Raw genomic sequence first — 20,088 nt, 5'->3', positions numbered from 1 at the left:
CATTTTTTTCTCCTTCAACCACTGTGTGGTCTGGGTCATTGTCATGTTGGAAGGTAAACCACGTTCCCATTGACAACTTTCTGGCAGAGGGAAGCAGATTTTCCTCAAGAATTTGATGGTATTTTGGCCCATCTATTTTTTCTTCTATCCTGACAAATGCTCCAGTCCCTGCTACAGAGAAACACCCCCATAACAAGATATTACCACCTCCATACTTTACTGTAGGAATGGTGTTTATCCGCCAGACATATCGATTGGTGGTGTTGAGGCCAAATTAATTGATTGGTGTTGAGGCCAAATTAATCAATTTTAGTCTCATCTGACCATAACACCTTTTTCCATGTGTCCTCAGAATCTTCAAGGTACATTTTGGCAAAGCTCAGTTGTGACTGCATGTGGCCTTTCTTGAGTGGCTTTTTTTCTTGCAACCCTGCCATACAAGCCACATTTTTGGAGATTTTGTGATCTTCACAGTGCACTGCCATCCATAGTTGATTGTTTGATTCAATTGCACTACGAGGTGCTCCAAGAAAGCTCTTTTCATGCTGAGCCAATGAAACGTGATCACAGTTGAAAGTCAAATGGCTTTGTGTGCTATTGAGAAGGTGATTAGCTATGCCTGATTGCTGATTGAGTTTACAAGTTATTTTTTGAAAGGGAGGAGTGGGGTGATCCTTCTTCCAACTCAGTGATTCTGTTTTTTTATTTTTTGCTGACACGTCTGTGTTCTATATTTCACTTATATGTTAGATTTTTTTTTTTTTTTATCCAGCTGTATTTACTAGTGCAATGTTTGTGTGTGTCTTCATTTCAGGCAACAACATTTGATTTTAAAAGGGGGGGGGGGGATTCTTTTCTATACCCACTGTACATTGCTCAGACTAAGCACTGCATACTGAAGTTAGTATGGAGTAAATTTGCCTCCTCCTAGATTTTAAAGCTTTGATGACAGGTGTGCTTTATCAAAGGCTTCAATCAGTGCTTTATAACTGGCCAAATTTTATAACGCACTAGCTCAGTGCAAGTAATGTGCAGAGACTGGAGGGAGTTTAGGTGAAATCTGTTGGCTGTGTTACTACACTTTTGTACATCATTGATAACCCTTATGACTTGTACATGTTTATTGCAGGTCCAAGTGGCACAAACATCATCATTGGGTCCATTGCAGGAGCTGTGCTCATTGCTGCCATTGTACTGGGGGGGACTGGCTGGGGATTCAAGTAAGTGGCAGAATGATTTTACTATTTCTTGTAGGCTGAGGATATAACATAACCTAAATCACACCTGTCATGACTTTGAAGAGATTAAACTGGTGATATAAGTGAGTAAGGGTCCTTTCACACAGGCTTTCCGCCCGGCGGACTCAGCTTTGCAGGCGGATGAAAGCTTCGTCTCCACTTACTGTGCAGAGGACAGACCTGTCAGATCCCCGCTTTCATCTATGTGAGATTGGATGAAAAAGGACCACCTGTCTGTTTTCATCTGATCCTCCAGACGGATGGAAAATAGGGTTTCCATCCGTCTGGATTTCACGGACCGGATCGGATAGCAGCGGGTGTCAGTGGATATGTCACCGCTGACATCCGCTGCCCCATAGTGGTGCATGGAGCATCCGATCAGGTCCACCTGAAAAACTGACAGGCGGACTGGATCAGAAGGCCTGTGTGAAAGGGGCCTACCCCAGATGTGATCACACATATACAGTACCTGCAGGTCTTTTCTTCAGCACTCTGGGAATACCAGAGCTGCGATTGGGGGCGGGGGGTAATATTGCTAGCAGCTATAGCAACCACGAGCGATAATCGCAAGTAGGTCCAGCAGGCTGGCTGTACCCAAGTGGATTGATCAACTTGGTACATTCAGCCTGCCCATACATGATTCGAATCTTGGGAGGTTCCTGCTGAATCTATGGCTGGCCTTACATAGCACTGCATTTCTCACAATCAAATTGGCTTACGTTATATACTCTTTTTAAAAAAAAAAAAAAAAATTGCATATAAAAAGACCCATTGACAGGTTATATTTGTCTAATAGCATGCACTGAATCCATTGTTACAGATTACAACTAATTGGCAATTAAAAAGGACCCATCTGCCATTAGTCTCACTGCACCACCAAACACCTTCCTAAATCACAAAGCTTTATGTAACTGAGATCCTCCCAACCATGTTGTATACTGTATAAAGGCCTCTACCTTTGCCTTTGCGCCACTATTCCCTTCCCGACCGCATTAGACTGTGGGGTGGTGAGGCCCCTGACGGATTACTCCAGCTATATTAGTTCAGCCTGTATCACATATGCCTTTAGCATACGGCTGCTATGCAATGTCTAAAAAAATCTGGTGATACAATGATGTTCTGAGATGCTGAATGGTAGATGACCCTGTCACACCTAAACTTCCACAGCGTAGCCTGCCAGCACTGTCCTGGTAACAGGCCGACAGGAAAGAGTCAAAAAAAGACAGACTAGAACCTAAAAATCTTTGTAAATCCAATCACTAAGATCTCATAGGCCTGAACATGTTCCATTTCAAAAGTTATTTTCAGTATTTTTATATGTGCAACTTTATCAAAATAATAGCTAGTAATGCTACCATGGATACCATCCCTGTTCAGGCACTTCCTGTTATAGGGGGCAATGCTCAGTCCCTGTCTCCCACTTGTTCTCTTGTGTTTTCACCATGTCACATGGGGCTCTCCCAGAGACTACAGGTGGCTGTGCCAACACATTACACAGGCATGGTCCACTATTATCACTATCGGGAAACTCCCAGAAAAAAAAGCCATGCATATACACAGGAAAAAGTTACAGGGAGAACAGCAGCACTGAGGTGCATCAAAGTGTAAAACTGCTAAAATACTATGTGCCCTATTAAAAAAAAAAAAAAAAAATCTGTAAACTATGGAAAACTGGATTTTTTTTTCTTACCGTAAAATCCTTTTCTCAGAAGTTCATTGACAGATGCAGCTCCATATTCTTCTTAACCATTGGGTTATGCTGCCCCCCTACAGGAGTGGGGCACAAGGCAGGAAAAGTCTTTACCATGCCCATGGGGCGGTCCCTGGGGGTATACACCCACACACTCTGCTATAGGCATTGTTTTGTTGCAGTGTCAGAAGAAAATAACCCCAACCCAACTCCTATATATAGAGGGGTGGGTGCTGCATCTGTCAATGAACTGCAGAGAAAAGGATTTTACGGTAAGTCAAAAATCCAGTTCTCTCTATCGTTCATTGACAGACACAGCTCCATATTCTTCTTAACCACTGGGATGTCCCAAAGCAGTATTAACATGAGGGGTGGAAAAACAACGCAGAAAGGAACGTAATTCCCAAAGGCTAAAACGTAGCCAACCAGGTAACATGGAGCTCCACCAGAAACATACACCCTCAAAGAGACGAAATGCTCTCTTAAACAGCAACCTGCAAAACCTTGTGGCCAAAAGAAGCATCCGAGGATGCCAACACATCTACTTTGTAGAATTTCGTGAACATGTGCACAGACGACCGAGTTGTCGATTTGCAAACCTGTATTACTGACGCCTGATGACACAATACTGACGCCCAAAAAGCACTCAGCGCCCTAGTAAAATGTGCCTTTACAGGGAAAAGGTGGAACCTGACCCTTAAGTGGATAAGCCTGTACCACCGTCTGCCTGATCCATCTGGATATGGACGCAGCCAATCCCTTCCGAGGTCCTTCCGTAAGGACAAAAAGAGTCCGATTTCCTGAAAGACTCTGTAGCCGCCAGGTAAACCCTAATTGCCCAAACCACATCCAAAGAATGCAAAGCAATTTCTTTAGGATGCTTGGGCTTAGGATCAAGTGAAGGCAGCACAATGTCTTCATTCAAATGGAAATCAGAGACCACCTTAGGAAGAAAAGACGGATTTGGTCAAAGTACCACTTTATCGCTGTGGACCACCAGATAGGGTGAACGGCAGGACAGCGCCGCCAATTCAGACACTCGGCACGCAGAGGTAATAGCCACCAAAAAGGCTAACTTCTGTGACAGTGTAAGCAGAGGAATCTCCCTAATGTTTTCAAAGGGAGGTTTCTGAAGAACTGACAGTACCAATTTAAGATCCCACGGAGGTAACGGGGACCGTATCGGAGGAGCCATATGGTGAACTCCTTGAATAAAAGGTGCGACTCAAAGAATGCGTAGCTAAAGGACATTGAAAAAACACCCTCAAGGCTGACACCTGGCTCTTAATGGTACCCAAGGCCAACCGCTGCTCAACCCCTCTCGGGAGGAAGGCCAATATCCTAGCCACTGAAAAAGAGCGTTGATGCACCTTAATCGATTCACACCATGCGATATACATTGATAATAAATCTTCATAGAGGTAGATTACCTAGCCTTCAACAGTGTAGGAATCGCTGAGTCAGGAAAAACCTCTATCCTTCAATACCTGGCTTTCAACAGTCACGCCGTTAAAGCCAGCGACTGTAAAGCAGGATGGGAGATCGACCCTTGAGAGAGCAGCAGATCTTCCCTGAACTTCCATGGAACATCGGCGACCAACCTTACCAGATTAGCGTACCAAGACCGGTGAGTCAAGTCTGGAGCCACCAGAATGACTGGAATCCCTTCTGCGCAGAAGTTTTAGCAGAGGAAATCCATAGATCAGCCAATACTGACCCCCAAGGAGCCACCAGTGTGTCTGTGGCATCGGCCAGAGGATCCCGAGACCTGGTCACAAACCTCTTTACCTTCTTGTTGAGCCGAGAGGCTAACGGGTCCACATCGGGAGTCCCCCACCGGACACACATCAGGTGAAACACCTCCAGTTGAAGGGACCATTCCCCCTGATCCAAAACCTGACTACTCAAGTAATTCATGGTTCTGGAAACAAACAAAGATGTCCCCCCCCCCCACCCCAGTTACGGGTGAGGGTGCCCCCTTCATGCAAAATGGTACTTGTCTGCAGATCTGGAGGGGTCTGCTCTCGGCTTACCCGACCACGTCTTCTTGAAATCCCCAGATCTAAATGGCTTAGATCCCTTCTCCTGCGTGCCGGAGGCACGAAAGGGCCGCCTGTGTGCTGAAATCTAAGGGCCCTGTCTGTGACACGGAGACTTGCTCTTAGTGGACTAAGAAGAGTACTTTTCCCACCTGTAAGCCCTTTGATAAGTTCATCCAACGAAGAACCAAATAGGCGGTCCCCTGTAAAGGGGAGGTCTGACAGAGCCTTTTTTTTAGAAGCCTGGTCCGCAGACAAGCTTTTTGGCCACACCATGCATCTCATGGTCACCCCTACCGCAGAAATTATAGCCGCAAGGGGGGGCCACATCTAAAGACGCATAACATACAAACAGTAAGGCTTGGACCATTTGATCCTATAGCTTTGCAAGGCCCGGAGGGAGCTGTTCTGCTTCCAAATCACTTTTTAGTAACTTTGCCCATTCCATTATGGGCTGTGACACCAGCGTGATAGCAAAGACCGGTCTTAGTATTGAACCCGCTATCACATGTAAGTGGTGGGACAGAGTCTCAATCCTTCCATCAACAGGGTCTGTTTAAAGACCGGAGATTCCTCCTCCGGGACCACAGTAGATTTGTTCAGTCTGGAGACCGGATGGTTCACGTTCGGTGGAACGGTCCATTTATTGACAACAGCATCCACAAAGAGGTAGCGCCTCTTAAAGCGCTTCAGCACCACTAACATGTTTAAGGTATCCTACTGTTCAGTGACAATTTTCTGAGTGCGATGACTCAGATCCCTCAGGATGACTTGCGGCCATATCAACCTCAGAATCTGAGGATACAGATGAGGCAGGTTAGGGCAGTGGGCGCTTTTTACTAGTCTTTTTTTTTAAAGGACCAAATCAACTTTTGACACCAGGGTTTCCAAAATGGCCGTTAAGGCAGACAAGGGTTGCGACCCGGAGGTCCCTGCAACATCAAGGAGGGGGATCAGTAGGTGAGACTTGCTCCTGGGTCTGCATGTTATCCCAGGGACAGTGCAGTGCCACTTTACAAATACTGCAGAAAACTGCTGCACCAGCAGTACTACAAGTTCCAGCACCCTAAACTGCAATATAGCAGAATGGGAGGGCGATCTACAGGTACCCCAATTGACTCACCACCACCCGATATCAGGGAAAGAAGAGCCGGCCTGCAATGTGCAGAAAAACGATCTTCACAGGAAGAGGAAGTACCTGGATCAGCACTAGAGTTAAAGCCTTGCCACTCACTGCTGGACATCGTTCTCAGACTATGAGAAAATGGCCACCCAATGCATTTCAATGGGGAAGCCACAACAAAATGGCTTCCCAATGCATTTCAATGGGAAACTACTAAAAGATGACTGCCGAGCCCAATACTGCTGATCTACTGGAAAATGGCGGCGTCCACGGCACGCCATGTGGTCTACAGGATCCCCTGAGGGATCATCAGGCATAGGGGGGGGCCTTGGCAGGGACCCCACATGGATTAACCCCCCCCCAGCGGATCGCGCGGTCAGCGGAATCTGCGCCCCCATCGCCTGCTACAGCCCCTGCACCATACCTGACTAAGTTAGAGACCCCCCTATGAAATATTGGGGAGGATGGCCTGAGGGGGGAGCCTTGGATGATTGATGGGGAATGTTCCCTAGGGACCCCACATAAAAGGGGGGATGTGGATAACCCGAGGGTCCACCCCGACACCGCAAGAGATATGGGGTGAGACTACTCACCATACCAACAATATTCAGATGGGCGCCACTCCAGACAGACCACCTCTCCACCTGGGGTGGGGGTGCTGACCTCCAAGGGGTACACTGTGACTCAAGACAAACGAGGTTATGTGCGTCTCGGCGAGGTGTTTCACTCGCGGGCCAGCCCCCGTCCAGTGGGGCTTTGCCGTGGCGAGGCCTAGCACGGAGCTGTGACCTGCACATGCTCGCTGGCCAGGTTGGGAGGCCATAAGGATCTATAATATCCAGTCTGATGCCCAGTCCGGCTGTTCCCTTTTTACATAAAACATGCTAGGACCGAAACTAGGGAACTAGGTCCTTACTCCTGACTAGGCAGAAAATAACTGAATGCCTATAGCAGAGTGAGTGGGTGTATACCCCCAGGGACTGCCCCATAGGTGTGGTAAAGACTTTTCCTGCCTAGTGTCCTACTCCTGTAGGGGCAGCATAACCCAATGGTTACGAAAAATATGGAGCTGCGTCTGTCAATGAACGATAGAGAAAAATTTTTTTTTTTTATATGCACACTATATTGCCAAAAGTATTGGGCGCCTGCCTTTACATGCACATGAACTTTAATGGCATCTTAGTCTGTAAGGTTCAATATTGAGTAGGCCCACCCTTTGCAGCTATAACAGGAATATATAAATATATATATACACACACATGAATGACAAGCTGTGACTTTATGCTGGTAGCCGCACATCTGAGCACTTACTTGTATACATGGAGGTACATGCTCCTCTGAACACAGACAGTTTACTCTTATTTGTGGTTACCAGTGTACAGCTGCAGCCTCGTCATTGATTTGCACAAGGGACTGCAACGCCGGTCACTTCCGGCGGGCACACAGATATACCATTTTTTCAAGGTGTATGGCTCTCTGTGACTATGTAAATAAGCCCCAATCCTTCACTTCTAGACAAACCTAGTACATTCTCTGCAATCCTAAATTCTATGATCTTGTTAAAATGTCTTTTTTTTTTTTTTTGTTTAAAAAGTGTTGTAGAATATGGTTTAGATAGTGATCTTTATATAGATGTTTAAAGACTGCAATTTGTCGAATTTTAGAATTTAATGCATACATTTTTCTCTTTTTACTTTGCAAGAAATATTCGGAGGGGAAGGTAAGAGACACATTTTCAGTTACATTCAATTTGATTAAGTCCCATCTCCTCCCCCTTTTACACCTATATTATACAGTATTAATAATTGTATGTGGTTATTGAAAATATTGAATTCTTTTAAATTGTATAAAACAGATATTTATAGTTTTTTCCCCACACTTAAAGCAGACCAAACTGTCCAGGAAAAGTGACAGTGGTGTGGACAAACTCTAAAGCTGGCCATACAATAGTTCTTCTGCAGATTCCTCCAGCCAACCATACAATCTCCTGCTGAAGCTGTATCAATTTCACAGCCAGCCCTGCTGGCTATCAAAATACCCAAACAGCGTCTGCAGCTAACTGGATGCAGCTGCCACCGATTGCCTGAAAATCTTCCAGCAAGCTCCTTCAACTATTGACGTAGGGGGTTGGCAGAGCCACCCACTGAGCTTAAAGTTATTGTCATTTTAATTAAAAATAAAACCTTTACAAACATGTTATACTTACCTTCTCTGTGCAATGGTTTTGCACAGAGTAGCCCCAATCCTCTTCTCAGGTCCCCCTGCCAGTGCTCATGGCTCTTCCCTCATAGCAAGCCACTTGCTATAGGGGCACTCGTGTGTGCTTGCTCCCAAGCCCTGCTCTGTGTCCTTTAAAGAGGTTGTAAACTCATTAAAAATGTTTTTTTTTCCAACCTTAAAGAGAAACACATAATGAGCTAGTATGCATCGCATACCAGCGCTCATTATGAAATAATTACCTTAGAACGAGCCCCCGCCGTGCTGCCCGCTTACCTGTATGACGGGCGACGTGTTCAGTCGCCCGTCTTCTGGGATCGCGGCATCCGGCCATCTGATTGGCCTGGACCCGCGATTACGTCACACCCGCGCGGGAGCCGATGGTCACGGCACGGGGCTCTGAAGGAACGGCACTAGCGGTCGTTCCTTCAGAGCGCATGCGCCAGTGATGTCACTGGCTGCATTTAAGGTAAATATCTCCTAAACGGTACATGTTTAGCAGATATTTACAGTACCTATAGGTAAGCCTTATCATAGGCTTACCTATAGGTAAAAGTTGCAGAGGAGGGTTAGAGACATGCTTGATTAACAACAGTGGAAGCCAATGGCTCCTGCTAATGTATCTGAATCAATGAGGCGGGAGAGAGCCTCCGCTCTCGTGCACAGTGCTGGATGGAGATCGGGCTCAGGTATGTATTTATGGGGGGGGCAGCTGCAGGGGGGGGGAGGTTGCAGAAGGTTTTTTACCTTACTGTATAGAATGCAATAAGGTGGAAAACCTTCTGCCTTTACAACCATTTTAAAGCTGTTCATACACTGATCACAATTTGTCCAGCCCAGCATATAAAGATTGCTGCAGCCACGGATTAGTGTATTCTGACAGCAGCGGCGTGCCGCTGGCAGAGCATTGTCCTGCCTGTTTGCATGGATGGTGGAATTTGTTAGTTAGGTTTCATTCAACCAACTGGCTGGACAAAAATAAAACAAAAACACAGTGTAAAGCCTAAAATTTCTCCATCCAATTCCCATCCACACTAAATAGCCTGGATGGAGAAATCTCCCCTGCCAGTATTGTATTCCGATAGAGATCCCCATGGCTGTCGTTCCTGAGCAGTGACTGCAAATGATTTGATGCTGCTGCTTTTCAGCTGACAATTTTCAGATCAAAGGAGGTGGACGGGAAGGATGCAGACAGGGCCACCCCACAGCTCATATTTCGGCAGATTCCTTAGGAGTAGGCTGAAATTTACTCTACCAATTTAACATTGCCATCTCTGCATGCGGATTTGAAATCTCCTTTAAAATGTTTTTTTGCTTTACTTACCTTTTTTCTTGTCCTGGTTTCTCTAAATGCAGTGGTAATGTAGCTTGGGACACAGGTGCACCCTGGGAAGACATTATCACCATTGTCTTCGGGAAAATGCCATACCTAACCTGCAAGATTTCACAGTATTGTCATACTGCATATGTGCAAGATGTTACAGCCATTTGCTATGTTGGGGGGGGGGGGGGGGGGGAGAGAAAAGCTTCTCCCAGACATATCAGGAAGGTGGTTGGAGGGATAGGAAGTCAGTCCTTTTAATGCCAATGATAGTACAGGCCATAAAGCAACATGCTCCTCAAGAGTATAGCCCAGGAAAATTCAACTTTGCTCCATTAGCACACTGGGGAAGATTTACTAAAACTAGTAGAAAATTGGTGCAGCTGTGTGAAGTAACCAATCGATCAGCTTACAGATTTTATTGTCAAAGCTTAATTGTACAAGCTGAATTTAGAAGCTGATTGGCTACCATGCACAGTTGCTCCAGTTTTAGTAAATCAATCCCGAAGTGTACTTACATGCACTTTTAATAGACAAACAGCTATGCAAAAAATACACTCTACGTGTTAAACGTTTGCCATTTTCAGTACACTAGGGATGTGACAGGTTTGCTTTAACACCTCTCGTTCTGAAAATCTTGTGGAACTTTTACATGTTCTCTTTTCAAGGTTATTAAAAGTGCTTTTCCTTATTCCATTTTTTTTCTTGTAATGAATAGATATAACTTTTTATCCTCCAAACCTCAGTTCAAAATCAATACATTTCTTGCTTTGTTTTTAGGTCTGGAGGTGGATAGCCAACTGCCTGGGACCTCTGGCACACTCTCTTCTGGCCATTTCCCAATATTCTCTATCATTCCCATGACACCTCTAGGCCTTGCTAAGACAGACAAGATGGCAATCTGTTGGAATGTGGGGAAGAAGGAATGGGTTGCAGCAGGGAAACTACAATGACTATTTATGGGATCTCTCTCCCTGTCTTCCAGAACTGGAACATAAACTGTCTCTCCTGCAGGACAGTGAAGAACTGCTACTGGGCTTCATACGGCAGAAGCCTCAATAAACTTATCAGTCTTAAAGGCTGGAGCAATGTAATCCTAGAAGGACTGACCCCCTAATTACATGTCACTGCCATTGGTCTACTTTGATATTGGAAGGACTGACCCTTGTAAAGAAAAAAAAAAAATGTTACTAAAATGGGATCAACAACTACCCTAAATATGTAACCCTCACCGCTCTACAAGGGATATATATTGCTGCCCAGCACTTAAGTATTAACGTTTACACTAGGCCACAGCAAACCAGTCAGTTACTTGTTTTTTTAAAGCTAGCCACAAACAAGATATTAAATGGTCAAATCCACAAAATGTATCAATGAGTATGTAATGGAGTCACCAGGATTAAAAGTCAAAACCAGCCCTTTTTAGATTTGTCAAGTTTAGGAAACAGCTGCCGCCTTTACGTGTCCAAGAGACTCCAGATGTGACACTTTACCACACTATTTTGGCTTCACCCCCTTACTTAAGGTAAGATTACATGAAAGAGGTCTCTTGGGGCTGGATTCCTTAAATATTTATTGTACACGATGGAGGAGCACAACATGGCTTTCCAATGGCTGTGAATTTGGAATGGGCAGTGCTGGTGGGAATAGCTCACTACTGGAGTCTCTCCGAGATGTTAAAGGCCAAAACACATAAAAAGGGAATGAACAGGTTTGACTATTTAAAGAAAAACAGAGGATGCCAATGTTCACTACCAGTTGCTGGCCCGTTATAATGACCCTCTGACTTCAGTACTTAGATTTTCCTGGTTTACATACTTGTGCCAGGTCACTGAGCCACAGTTAAGTCAACAGTCCTTATCTGCATGCTTACTACAAAATCAATAAAGTACTGAAGCAATAGGTTCAGCATGACATCCAGGCAACTAGTATTTATACATTGAAGAGTCAACAATGGCATCCATCACTGATTTAAGCACGAAACATGAAGCTGTCCCGGGACTTTATTACATGCTTTTTGGTAATTTTTTTTTGCACAAAGTTGACCACTGCTGGTTTCTGATTGGTTGCTGTGGCTACAGTTATCCATTAAGCTTGCATTTTAGTGAATGAGCTGTAGAGTGGTGGAGGCCTTTTTGGAATTATTCTACATAAATGAGAGCACAGCCAATCTGTTTATCAGCGAAGTAGTTAATGCATATGGCTTTGTGAGGTCCCAGACACTGGTATGTAAAGTATATACCTCCTGAATAACCGTTGTTATAAAATATGTTCATCTATAGCCTTATAAATCCAAAAAAGATGTAACTCTCAGTTAAGGAGCTGTAAGCAGAGCCACACAAAGCATTCTGCATAATGGGACCACAGACCTATAGTGTACATACAGGAAAAATCACAAAGCAGTCTCCTTAGCATGCAGATACCCCTTTTCAAAATCTCAGAAGCCTCTATGAAGTAGGGATTGTAGATATAAAAGTGCCACTGTTTTGGAGGGTAAAGCAAAAGCCAACATGCACTCCGCTCTAAACATCAATGTAGTCTTAAAGAGGCTTTCTACCTCAAAAAAAAAAACCCATAAAAAGGGGGAAGAAAGTCAGTGTTTGAAGAAGAGCTGCACAATTCTGGATAAAATGAGAATCCTGATTTTTTTTTTTTTACTTAGAATAAAGATTATGATTCTTGGCGTAATATCTTTTACATTATACAAAAAAATTGGGCTAACTTTACTCTAGTTTTTTTTTTTTTTTAATTCATTAAAGTGTATTTTTTCCCCAAACAATTTGAAAGACCGCTGCGCAAATACTATGTGACATAAAAATATTGCAATGACCGCCATTTTATTCTCTAGGGTCTCTGCTGAAATAAATAATGTTTGTGGGTTCCAAGTAATTTTTCTAGCAAAAAATACTGATTTTAAATTGTAAGCAACAAGTGTCAGAAAAAGGCTTCGTCTTTAAGGCCCCTTTTACACGATCAGGCCAATCAGGCCCGCTTGTCCGTTTTTCAGGCAGACCTGATCCTGCCACCCATTCTCCTCTATGGAGAGGCGGATGTCAGCTGGACACCCGCCTGTCATCCGATCTGACAAGATCCGCTATAAACAGACGGATGGCGATACGTTCGCCATCTATACAGCGGGCCGGATCGGATGAAAACAGACATGCTGTTTTAAGTTTTCATCCCCATAGAGGAGAGCGGGACTGATAGGTCTGTCTCTGCACAGTGAGCAGCGACGGACCTGTCATCCGCCAGCTCAGCGGGAATCAATACAGTGATCCCTGCTGAGCTAGCGGAGTTGGCCGAGCAGTTCAGCCCTGTGTGAAAGGAGCCCAAGAGATTAAAACGGACTTCCTTTACAGCAGGAAGTTCATCCCGTTAATCTAAAACAGGGATAGGCAAACTGTGGCCCTCCAGATGTTGCAGAACTACAAGTCCCATGAGGCATAGCAAGACTCTGACAGCCACAGGCAGGACACCCAAAGTCAGAGGCATGATGGGACTTGTAGTTTTGCAACAGCTGGAGGGCCACAGTTTGCATATCCCTGATCTAAGAGAACAAAATGATACATTGTAAAGCAAAGCATTGTGTTTAACGTTATCTCCCAGCCTTAACAATGTTAATAAACATTTTGACAGCTGTGAGTGAGCAGAGAACAGCTCTGTATGAATCGAGGAAATGCAGTTTTAAGATCGTGTGTGGGGGGGGGGGGGGGTAAATCGGTTCGCGGTTTTTAAATGATGAATCGTGCAGCTCTAATTTGAAGCATTGTTAAAGTAGAAATACTTTAGAAAAGTCTTAACCTATGTTAGGGACACCAACATGCCTCTTTTTTTCACAATATTATTCCAAAATGGCTTCCACCACTAGCAGCAGGGGAGAACACTTTTATGCATCACTGCCATTCAATCATCATGGTCCTTGAAGGGACTGTTCTTCAAGTCAACATTGCCACTGGGGCACTTTAAGGCTCCTGCAATCTGGCCATATAATCAAACTGCCACCTTTGTACTCTCTTCAGGAACCCTCTGTCTACAAACAGCTAGGAAGTCTTGGTTTTTACCCAAGGCAAATGACCCAGCACGGACCATGTGGTTCCACCGATCTGATCTATCTACTGCTTACACTTAGGAGAATCTTGGCAATCAGAGTTTTGTAAACACTCATTACAAATCCGCACTAAACTATTAACACATGCTAATTGCACTAACAAATGGGGAGGGGGAAATGAAAAGTTCTTTACCTAGTACTTCAAGCTATACCGCACCAAGTAAAAATTTATCAACAGCCTGAAGGCAAGTTAACAAACACCCATGATTACAGTTTTAGCTTTTTTTTTTTCTTCTTAAATCCCCTTATAAATATTATGCATGTTGGCAAGTAAAAGAATTGCATTGCTGTCATGTGTGTGTCAGTAAGAACTGCTTCCATTCAAGAACTCTGAGTGACAGTAGGCTCTTGCTGAGATTGTGATCCCCGACTCTCCATGTGCCCAATAACAAACACAAGTCAGCAGCACACGGGACTGTTGGCAGCAGAGTAGTATATTCCAATCCATAACCAGTTGCTGCTGTCCGATGTATCATTCCTTGTCTATAGTGTGCTTGCTGAGGGGGAGCATCAACTGCACATGCAGAGAGTTTGGGCTTTAAAAGAATACTTGTTCCAGGCATGAATCCCACATGTAAAGAATACGTTTTCCACCTGAAATCTTTTCTTTTTTCAAAAACTGAAAAGGAAAACTATATTATGGGCTTGTTCAAAATGTGTTGGCTCGTCCAAATTTTTTTTTTGTTTTTTTTAAGTACAAATTTTTATGCCATCTAAACTCACAGCAAATTCAAGCGGCTACAGGGTGAAGATACCGGAAAAGCCCACCAAAGGCCAAAACTAGATCTCGTAATAAATCCCTGGCTTGTTCAATCATTTTTAACAAACTGACACAATGCATACAACATCCTCCACTCCTCTGCTCTGAATGTAATGCCCAACAATATTTGTGAGAAATTGATGCCTTGTAAACGACTAGACAGGTTTCTGCTGCATGGATGTACATGTGTTTCTTGCTCCAGGTTTCTATGTTATTATTGAAGGATTTGGTTAATCATAGTGTCCTGGCTGCCCTTCAGTTCTTTCGGTCAAACTGAGATCTGAGAATGCCCAAAACCAAGCCTAACTAAAACTGCCCTCCTGTCTCCAGCATTTCAACCAACACCGGAGTAGAATATTTTTTCTTTTTTCCAAATCAGCATTTGAGCTCTTTTATATAAGTAACTTACTGCCAGAGCAGTCATGATTGTAAGATGCTGCACAGAACACCGACCAGCCAACTTTAGAAGGATAAAAAAAAAAAAAACAGGACAGCACAATACAGCAAGGAAAACAGAAGACTGGGTAGAGCCTTGACCATCTCTGTAAAAATTTGAACTTCAGAAAAGAGTGAAAACTCGGAATGAAATGAGGAAAAGAGTGAAAACTCGGAATGAAACGAGGAAAAGAGCGAAAACTCGGAATGAAATGAGGAAAAGAGCGAAAACTCGGAATGATACGAGGAAAAGAGCGAAAACTCGGAATGATACGAGGAAAAGAGCGAAAACTCGGAATGAAACGAGGAAAAGAGTGAAAACTCGGAATGAAACGAGGAAAAGAGCGAAAACTCGGAATGAAACGAGGAAAAGAGCGAAAACTCGGAATGAAACGAGGAAAAGAGCGAAAACTCGGCATGAAACAAGGACCAGCAACAAACAAAAGGGGGTACAGACCACACAACGCATATTTCCATTTTTTGCCCATGTGCGTATGTTATCTATTCTCTGCTCTGGTTTGTTCACGTAATACAACCGTTACAAGGATCCTTCACCTTTGTTGGATAATTTATTATGGAAAGGATAACAGGATGTAGACTCCCTATACTGTAGCAGGAGGGACACTCCAATATCAGAGATGCAGAGGCAGAACCTTTGGTAAGTATCTGCCCATTAGAGGTCCTGAAAGATATAAGGCTGCTGGTTGACTTGGCTGACCAGTGTCCAATCAAAAATGATAAAACTGTTTTGAATAGACTGCCCTTTAAATGGTGAGATAGGGCATGAACTGAGGTCTGTGCAGGGAAAGGAGACTAAATGCTAAGGCACTCATGTAAATTTGGAGAAAGAAACGTCAAGCTTTGGGACATAGTTCTTATTGTTCCATGGCTATATACAGACTTCAAGCAATCGCATCTGTGTCCACAGGGTATTTGGATTCTGGATGGAGAGCACGGGCTACCAAGACTTCCTTTCAAAGTAAACACTGAATGTCTTCTCTTCCATTATGGGTTTAGATGAGTTTGATTACTGAACTGGTTTTGAACTGACTTCAAACAAATTTTAAACTTTAATCCTACAGAATGGTTATGCAGACAGGGTTGGGGTCTTATGCAGACAGGGTTGGGGTCTTAATCAATTGACTTTTTTTTTTCTCCATTATGATAACTAATAAAATGAATGTTCTCACGGTGACAGGTCTTTGAGAGTACATGGTTACTTGACTTTGCATTTGATATTGTATTAAATTGGGAAATAAATTTTTTGAAAACACTGCTACAACCTAGTGTGGTGAAGATTATTACATGATAACTAAACCCCCCAAAAAAATATTGCAGCTTACAGTCCTTTCATGTGGTGGCTGCATTCCTTTTCTTTTTTTTCAAGCCAAGGTTTGTAACCCATATGAGTAGCACAGCTAAGGGACACAACCATGGTCCTCTCCATAAATACAGTGGAGGAGGGGACATAATAACCCAGGTTGGAGGAGGGACATAGCAACCCAGGTAAAATTAAAACAAAAAAGCTTTACAAAAGAATACAGCCATCACACCAAGGACCGGTAAGCTGCAATAGATTACATTGTTGGTTTTGGGGTGATATACACTTTTAAACCCTTTGGAAGCAAAGCTTATTGGGGCCAAGATGTCCAGCCCAAATTTAGCAATGATTTTGCCAAATGCATGATGGATTATTTAACTTGACTATAAAACTATGACTACTTTCCATTGCTAAATCATTTCTGCATACTTTTATAGCATATAATGTATGTCTTTTATTTGGCACACTCTTTAATTGAAAATATATCATTTTAATACTGCAATTGGATCCAACAATCACATTATTAAACAAACACATTGCCAACTCCAGCTTGTATATGATCAATATGTCATAGCTTATATAGTTAGTACAAGATTAGGAACCACTCTGATTGCCTCCCAGTTGTTAATAGGGACCCAAATATTCATTGACAATCCAGTATGACAAACTGAGGATACAGATTCATATCTTCAGCATGGGGGAAAAGAACCCATAGACTGTAGATGGGAAAGTGTGGAGAGAAAAAAAAAGGAAAGGGGGGGGTAGAATTCCTGCAAGACTCATGTTTCTGCAGGAAACAAAAAAAGGACACACTGAGTACATTTATATTCATCCATGGATTACCACTGTTTAAGCTGTTTACAGTATAGGACAGATCCAAGCCAGCACCAAAAAGGGGTAACTCAGTGATGTCCCAAAATCCTACTAAGTGCTCCATCAGATGCTGAAGCCAAAAGGTTGGATTATACAAAGGGTAAAATGTACATGAGTGACACATTCTCTTCACTGTAGAGTAAATGGAAACGTCAGCATCTTATGAGTAAATGCTATAGTACTAGTTAGTGCCAATGGCTCCTCTAAAAACCTACCTCGGGGAGGAAAGAAAAAAAAAAAGCTGAGCTGGAGCAGCCGACTCCACCAAGTACTTGGTGGGATGGAGGAAAGTGAACAAGTTTCAGAGCTCATATTCATAATGGTGCTAATTTCCTAAAACTATACACATAAAATAAAAGTATTTGGATACTGGACCATCACAGTCACCTATATGGCCAAAAGAACGTGGACACCCCTCCAGAGTTCAGTTGTTTCTGGGTATAGTTGATGCTATGGCATCCAACGCCATTCTACACAACTGAGTGATTCCATCCTTGTGAAAGCAGTTTGGGGGGGGGGGGGGGCTCTTTTCTGTTCCACCGGCTCCAAAAGACTTGGTTTGACAAATTTAATGCAAAGGAATTTACATTCCCTGTACAGAGACATGGCCTGAACCCTACTTAACATTTTGGCATTAACTGGAACACCAGCTACAAGCCAGAATAGGCCCAAATTCCCTTAGACACACTCCAAAATCTACTGTTAAAGCCTTTCCAAAAGTGTGACAGCAGTAATATTCACAAAGGGGGGGGGGGGGGGGTCTATTCCATAATGTTCATGGCTTTGGAATGGGATTTCCAACAAGCTTATATTGTAAATGTGTCCTCAAACGTTGAGTCAGTCATACAATGTAGGTTGAGGTCACCAGAACTTGTAGCTTTGACCTGCTTCCAAAGCCAAAATGCATGGTACAGCTTTGCACTGAGAGGAAAAAGAGGAAAAACGACTCCAGCAATGTGTGGCCATGGCTTCCAAGAAGAAAAATGTGCAGAAGAGTCCGCATGCTGGCTGTAACCTGAAAACATCACTTTTTGGTGACAAATCCTTAGAAACAGGAAAAGTGTGCAAAAAAACATATGTTGGGGAATTAGCAAAAGCTGAGTACACAACCTTTCTTTTAATAAGGTTTTCTAACCCCCAAGATTGCCCATACTCCAGGTTAGTGTTTCCCTGACTGGACTTTTGGTAAAACAAAGAGATATGCTCTGCCATTACAAATAGAAGGTGCAACATTTACCAAATTACAAGCATTTACCTGTGTGACTCTGTAAAGAAAAAACAGGAAATATGTTCCATTTGTGGTTCCTAAGGCCAAAGGGAAACAAAGCTCTATGAGGGCAGCTTGCTTCATTTTCAGTCTGTCATCTTACCACAGGAGGGCGCCAGTGTCATATGTCTACACAGCCAGAGATCTCTAACTTCAGTATGCCAGATTCCCACAGAAAAGGTGGACAACACACCAATCGCTCCTTCAACACAACATAACACCAGTGTTGGGGTAGTTACTCAAAAAATGTAACTACAGTAAAACCTTGGATTGCGAGCATAATTCGTTCCGGAAAAATGCTTGTAATCCAAAGCACTCTTATATCAAAGCAATTTTTCCCATAAGAAATAATGGAAACTCAGATGATCCGTTCCACAACTATTTATTCATAAGTCTTTCAGTTTATAGTCTATATACAAAGATTATAGCAATGTGATAGGTTGTGTCATCATAAAATGTCCATCCACAAATGGCTCCTCCACAAGGGGATTAGAAGCAAAATCCAGCAGGAGCTACAGAGTATAAAAGAGAAGAGAGGTGCCTCTAAGTGTAGCAGTATGGGGACATTAAATGAGGGTACAACATTTAGCAACTCACATGGTTGATGATTAAAAGAGGCACATCTAAATTTGCAGGCATCAGGGGTAAAGCTGTCCACATAGACCATCTTCTGAACCACTGGCTCTCACCGATGTGAGTCTTCAATTGTGATTGGGAAGACGACCCTGCAGTAGAGTGATCTGAAAGTGAGACTTTGAATCGCTTGTGGAGCGCAGCGTGGAAGGGTGTGATGAAGATGGCAGTGCGGAGGATGGGCTTTACCCCGGATGCCTGCATACTTAGATGTGCCTGTTTTAATCTTCAACCATGTGAGCTGCTAAATATTGAACCTTCATTAAATGTAACAATATTGCTACACTTAGAGGCGCCTCTCTTCTCTTTTATACCCAGTTGTGACATGACGCTACTTGTATATCAAGACATCGCTTGTATATCAAGTCAAAATTTATTTTAAAAATTTGCTTGTCTTGCAAAGCGCTCTCAAACCAAGTTACTCTCAAACCAAGGTTTTACTGTAGTTACTTCTGTAAATTGTAATGAGATTACTTTACTAGTTACTGCATTTGAAAAGTAACTTCACTACTTATTACTTTACTTTCCTCTTTCTTAATTGACCGTGTAGAAGAAGATACATGACACTCTTTCTGCATAGAGTTTATTATATAAACACAGGCTTTGGGAAACATGAGAACAAAACCTGAAAAAACAGAATAAAACATAAAGTGCAACAAAAAGTCATAAACTTCATCCCTCTCTATTCTTCGAAATAACGATTGTATCGCACGGCTTGGGTAACGCAGGAAAGCGCGTTCCTATAGCCTAGTAAAGTAGTGTAGTTACTTCCTATAGCCTAGTAAAGTAGTGTAGTTACCAATATTAGTATTGTAACTAGTTACTTTACTTAGTTACCAAAAAAAGTAATTTAGTTACTGTAATTAGTTACTTTGTAACTAGTTACCCCCAACACTGCATAACACAAAGGGAAAGGAAAGACAGGTGCTGGTGGTAGGGGACTCAATTATTAGAAGGGCAGACAGTGTAATCTGTGACAAAGACCGTGTGCGCCGAACAGTCTGTTGTTTTCCGAAATACTACCTGTACCTCGAGCCACACCAGAGAGGCAGCGGGAGATTAG

The 20,088-nt window shown here is 43.1% G+C and overlaps 1 protein-coding gene across 1 annotated transcript in view; it reads left to right on the top strand.

Moving 5' to 3' along the window:
• ADAM11 (ADAM metallopeptidase domain 11) overlaps positions 1–1,298 on the top strand; it is a 152,047-nt gene extending 150,749 nt beyond the window's left edge. The window contains exon 25 of the mRNA XM_082271739.1: positions 1,130–1,298. Coding sequence (XP_082127865.1) covers positions 1,130–1,224 — 95 coding nt within the window. The 3' untranslated portion in view covers positions 1,225–1,298. The remainder of the gene's footprint in view (positions 1–1,129) is intronic.
• The last annotated feature ends 18,790 nt before the right edge of the window (positions 1,299–20,088 follow it).

This window comes from Pelophylax lessonae (genome assembly GCF_965119305.1).
Source record: "Pelophylax lessonae genome assembly, chromosome: 11".
Classification (NCBI taxonomy): Eukaryota; Metazoa; Chordata; class Amphibia; order Anura; family Ranidae; genus Pelophylax; species Pelophylax lessonae.
The sequence above is the reverse complement of the archived record's forward strand: the minus strand, read 5'-3'. Positions and strand labels throughout refer to the sequence as shown.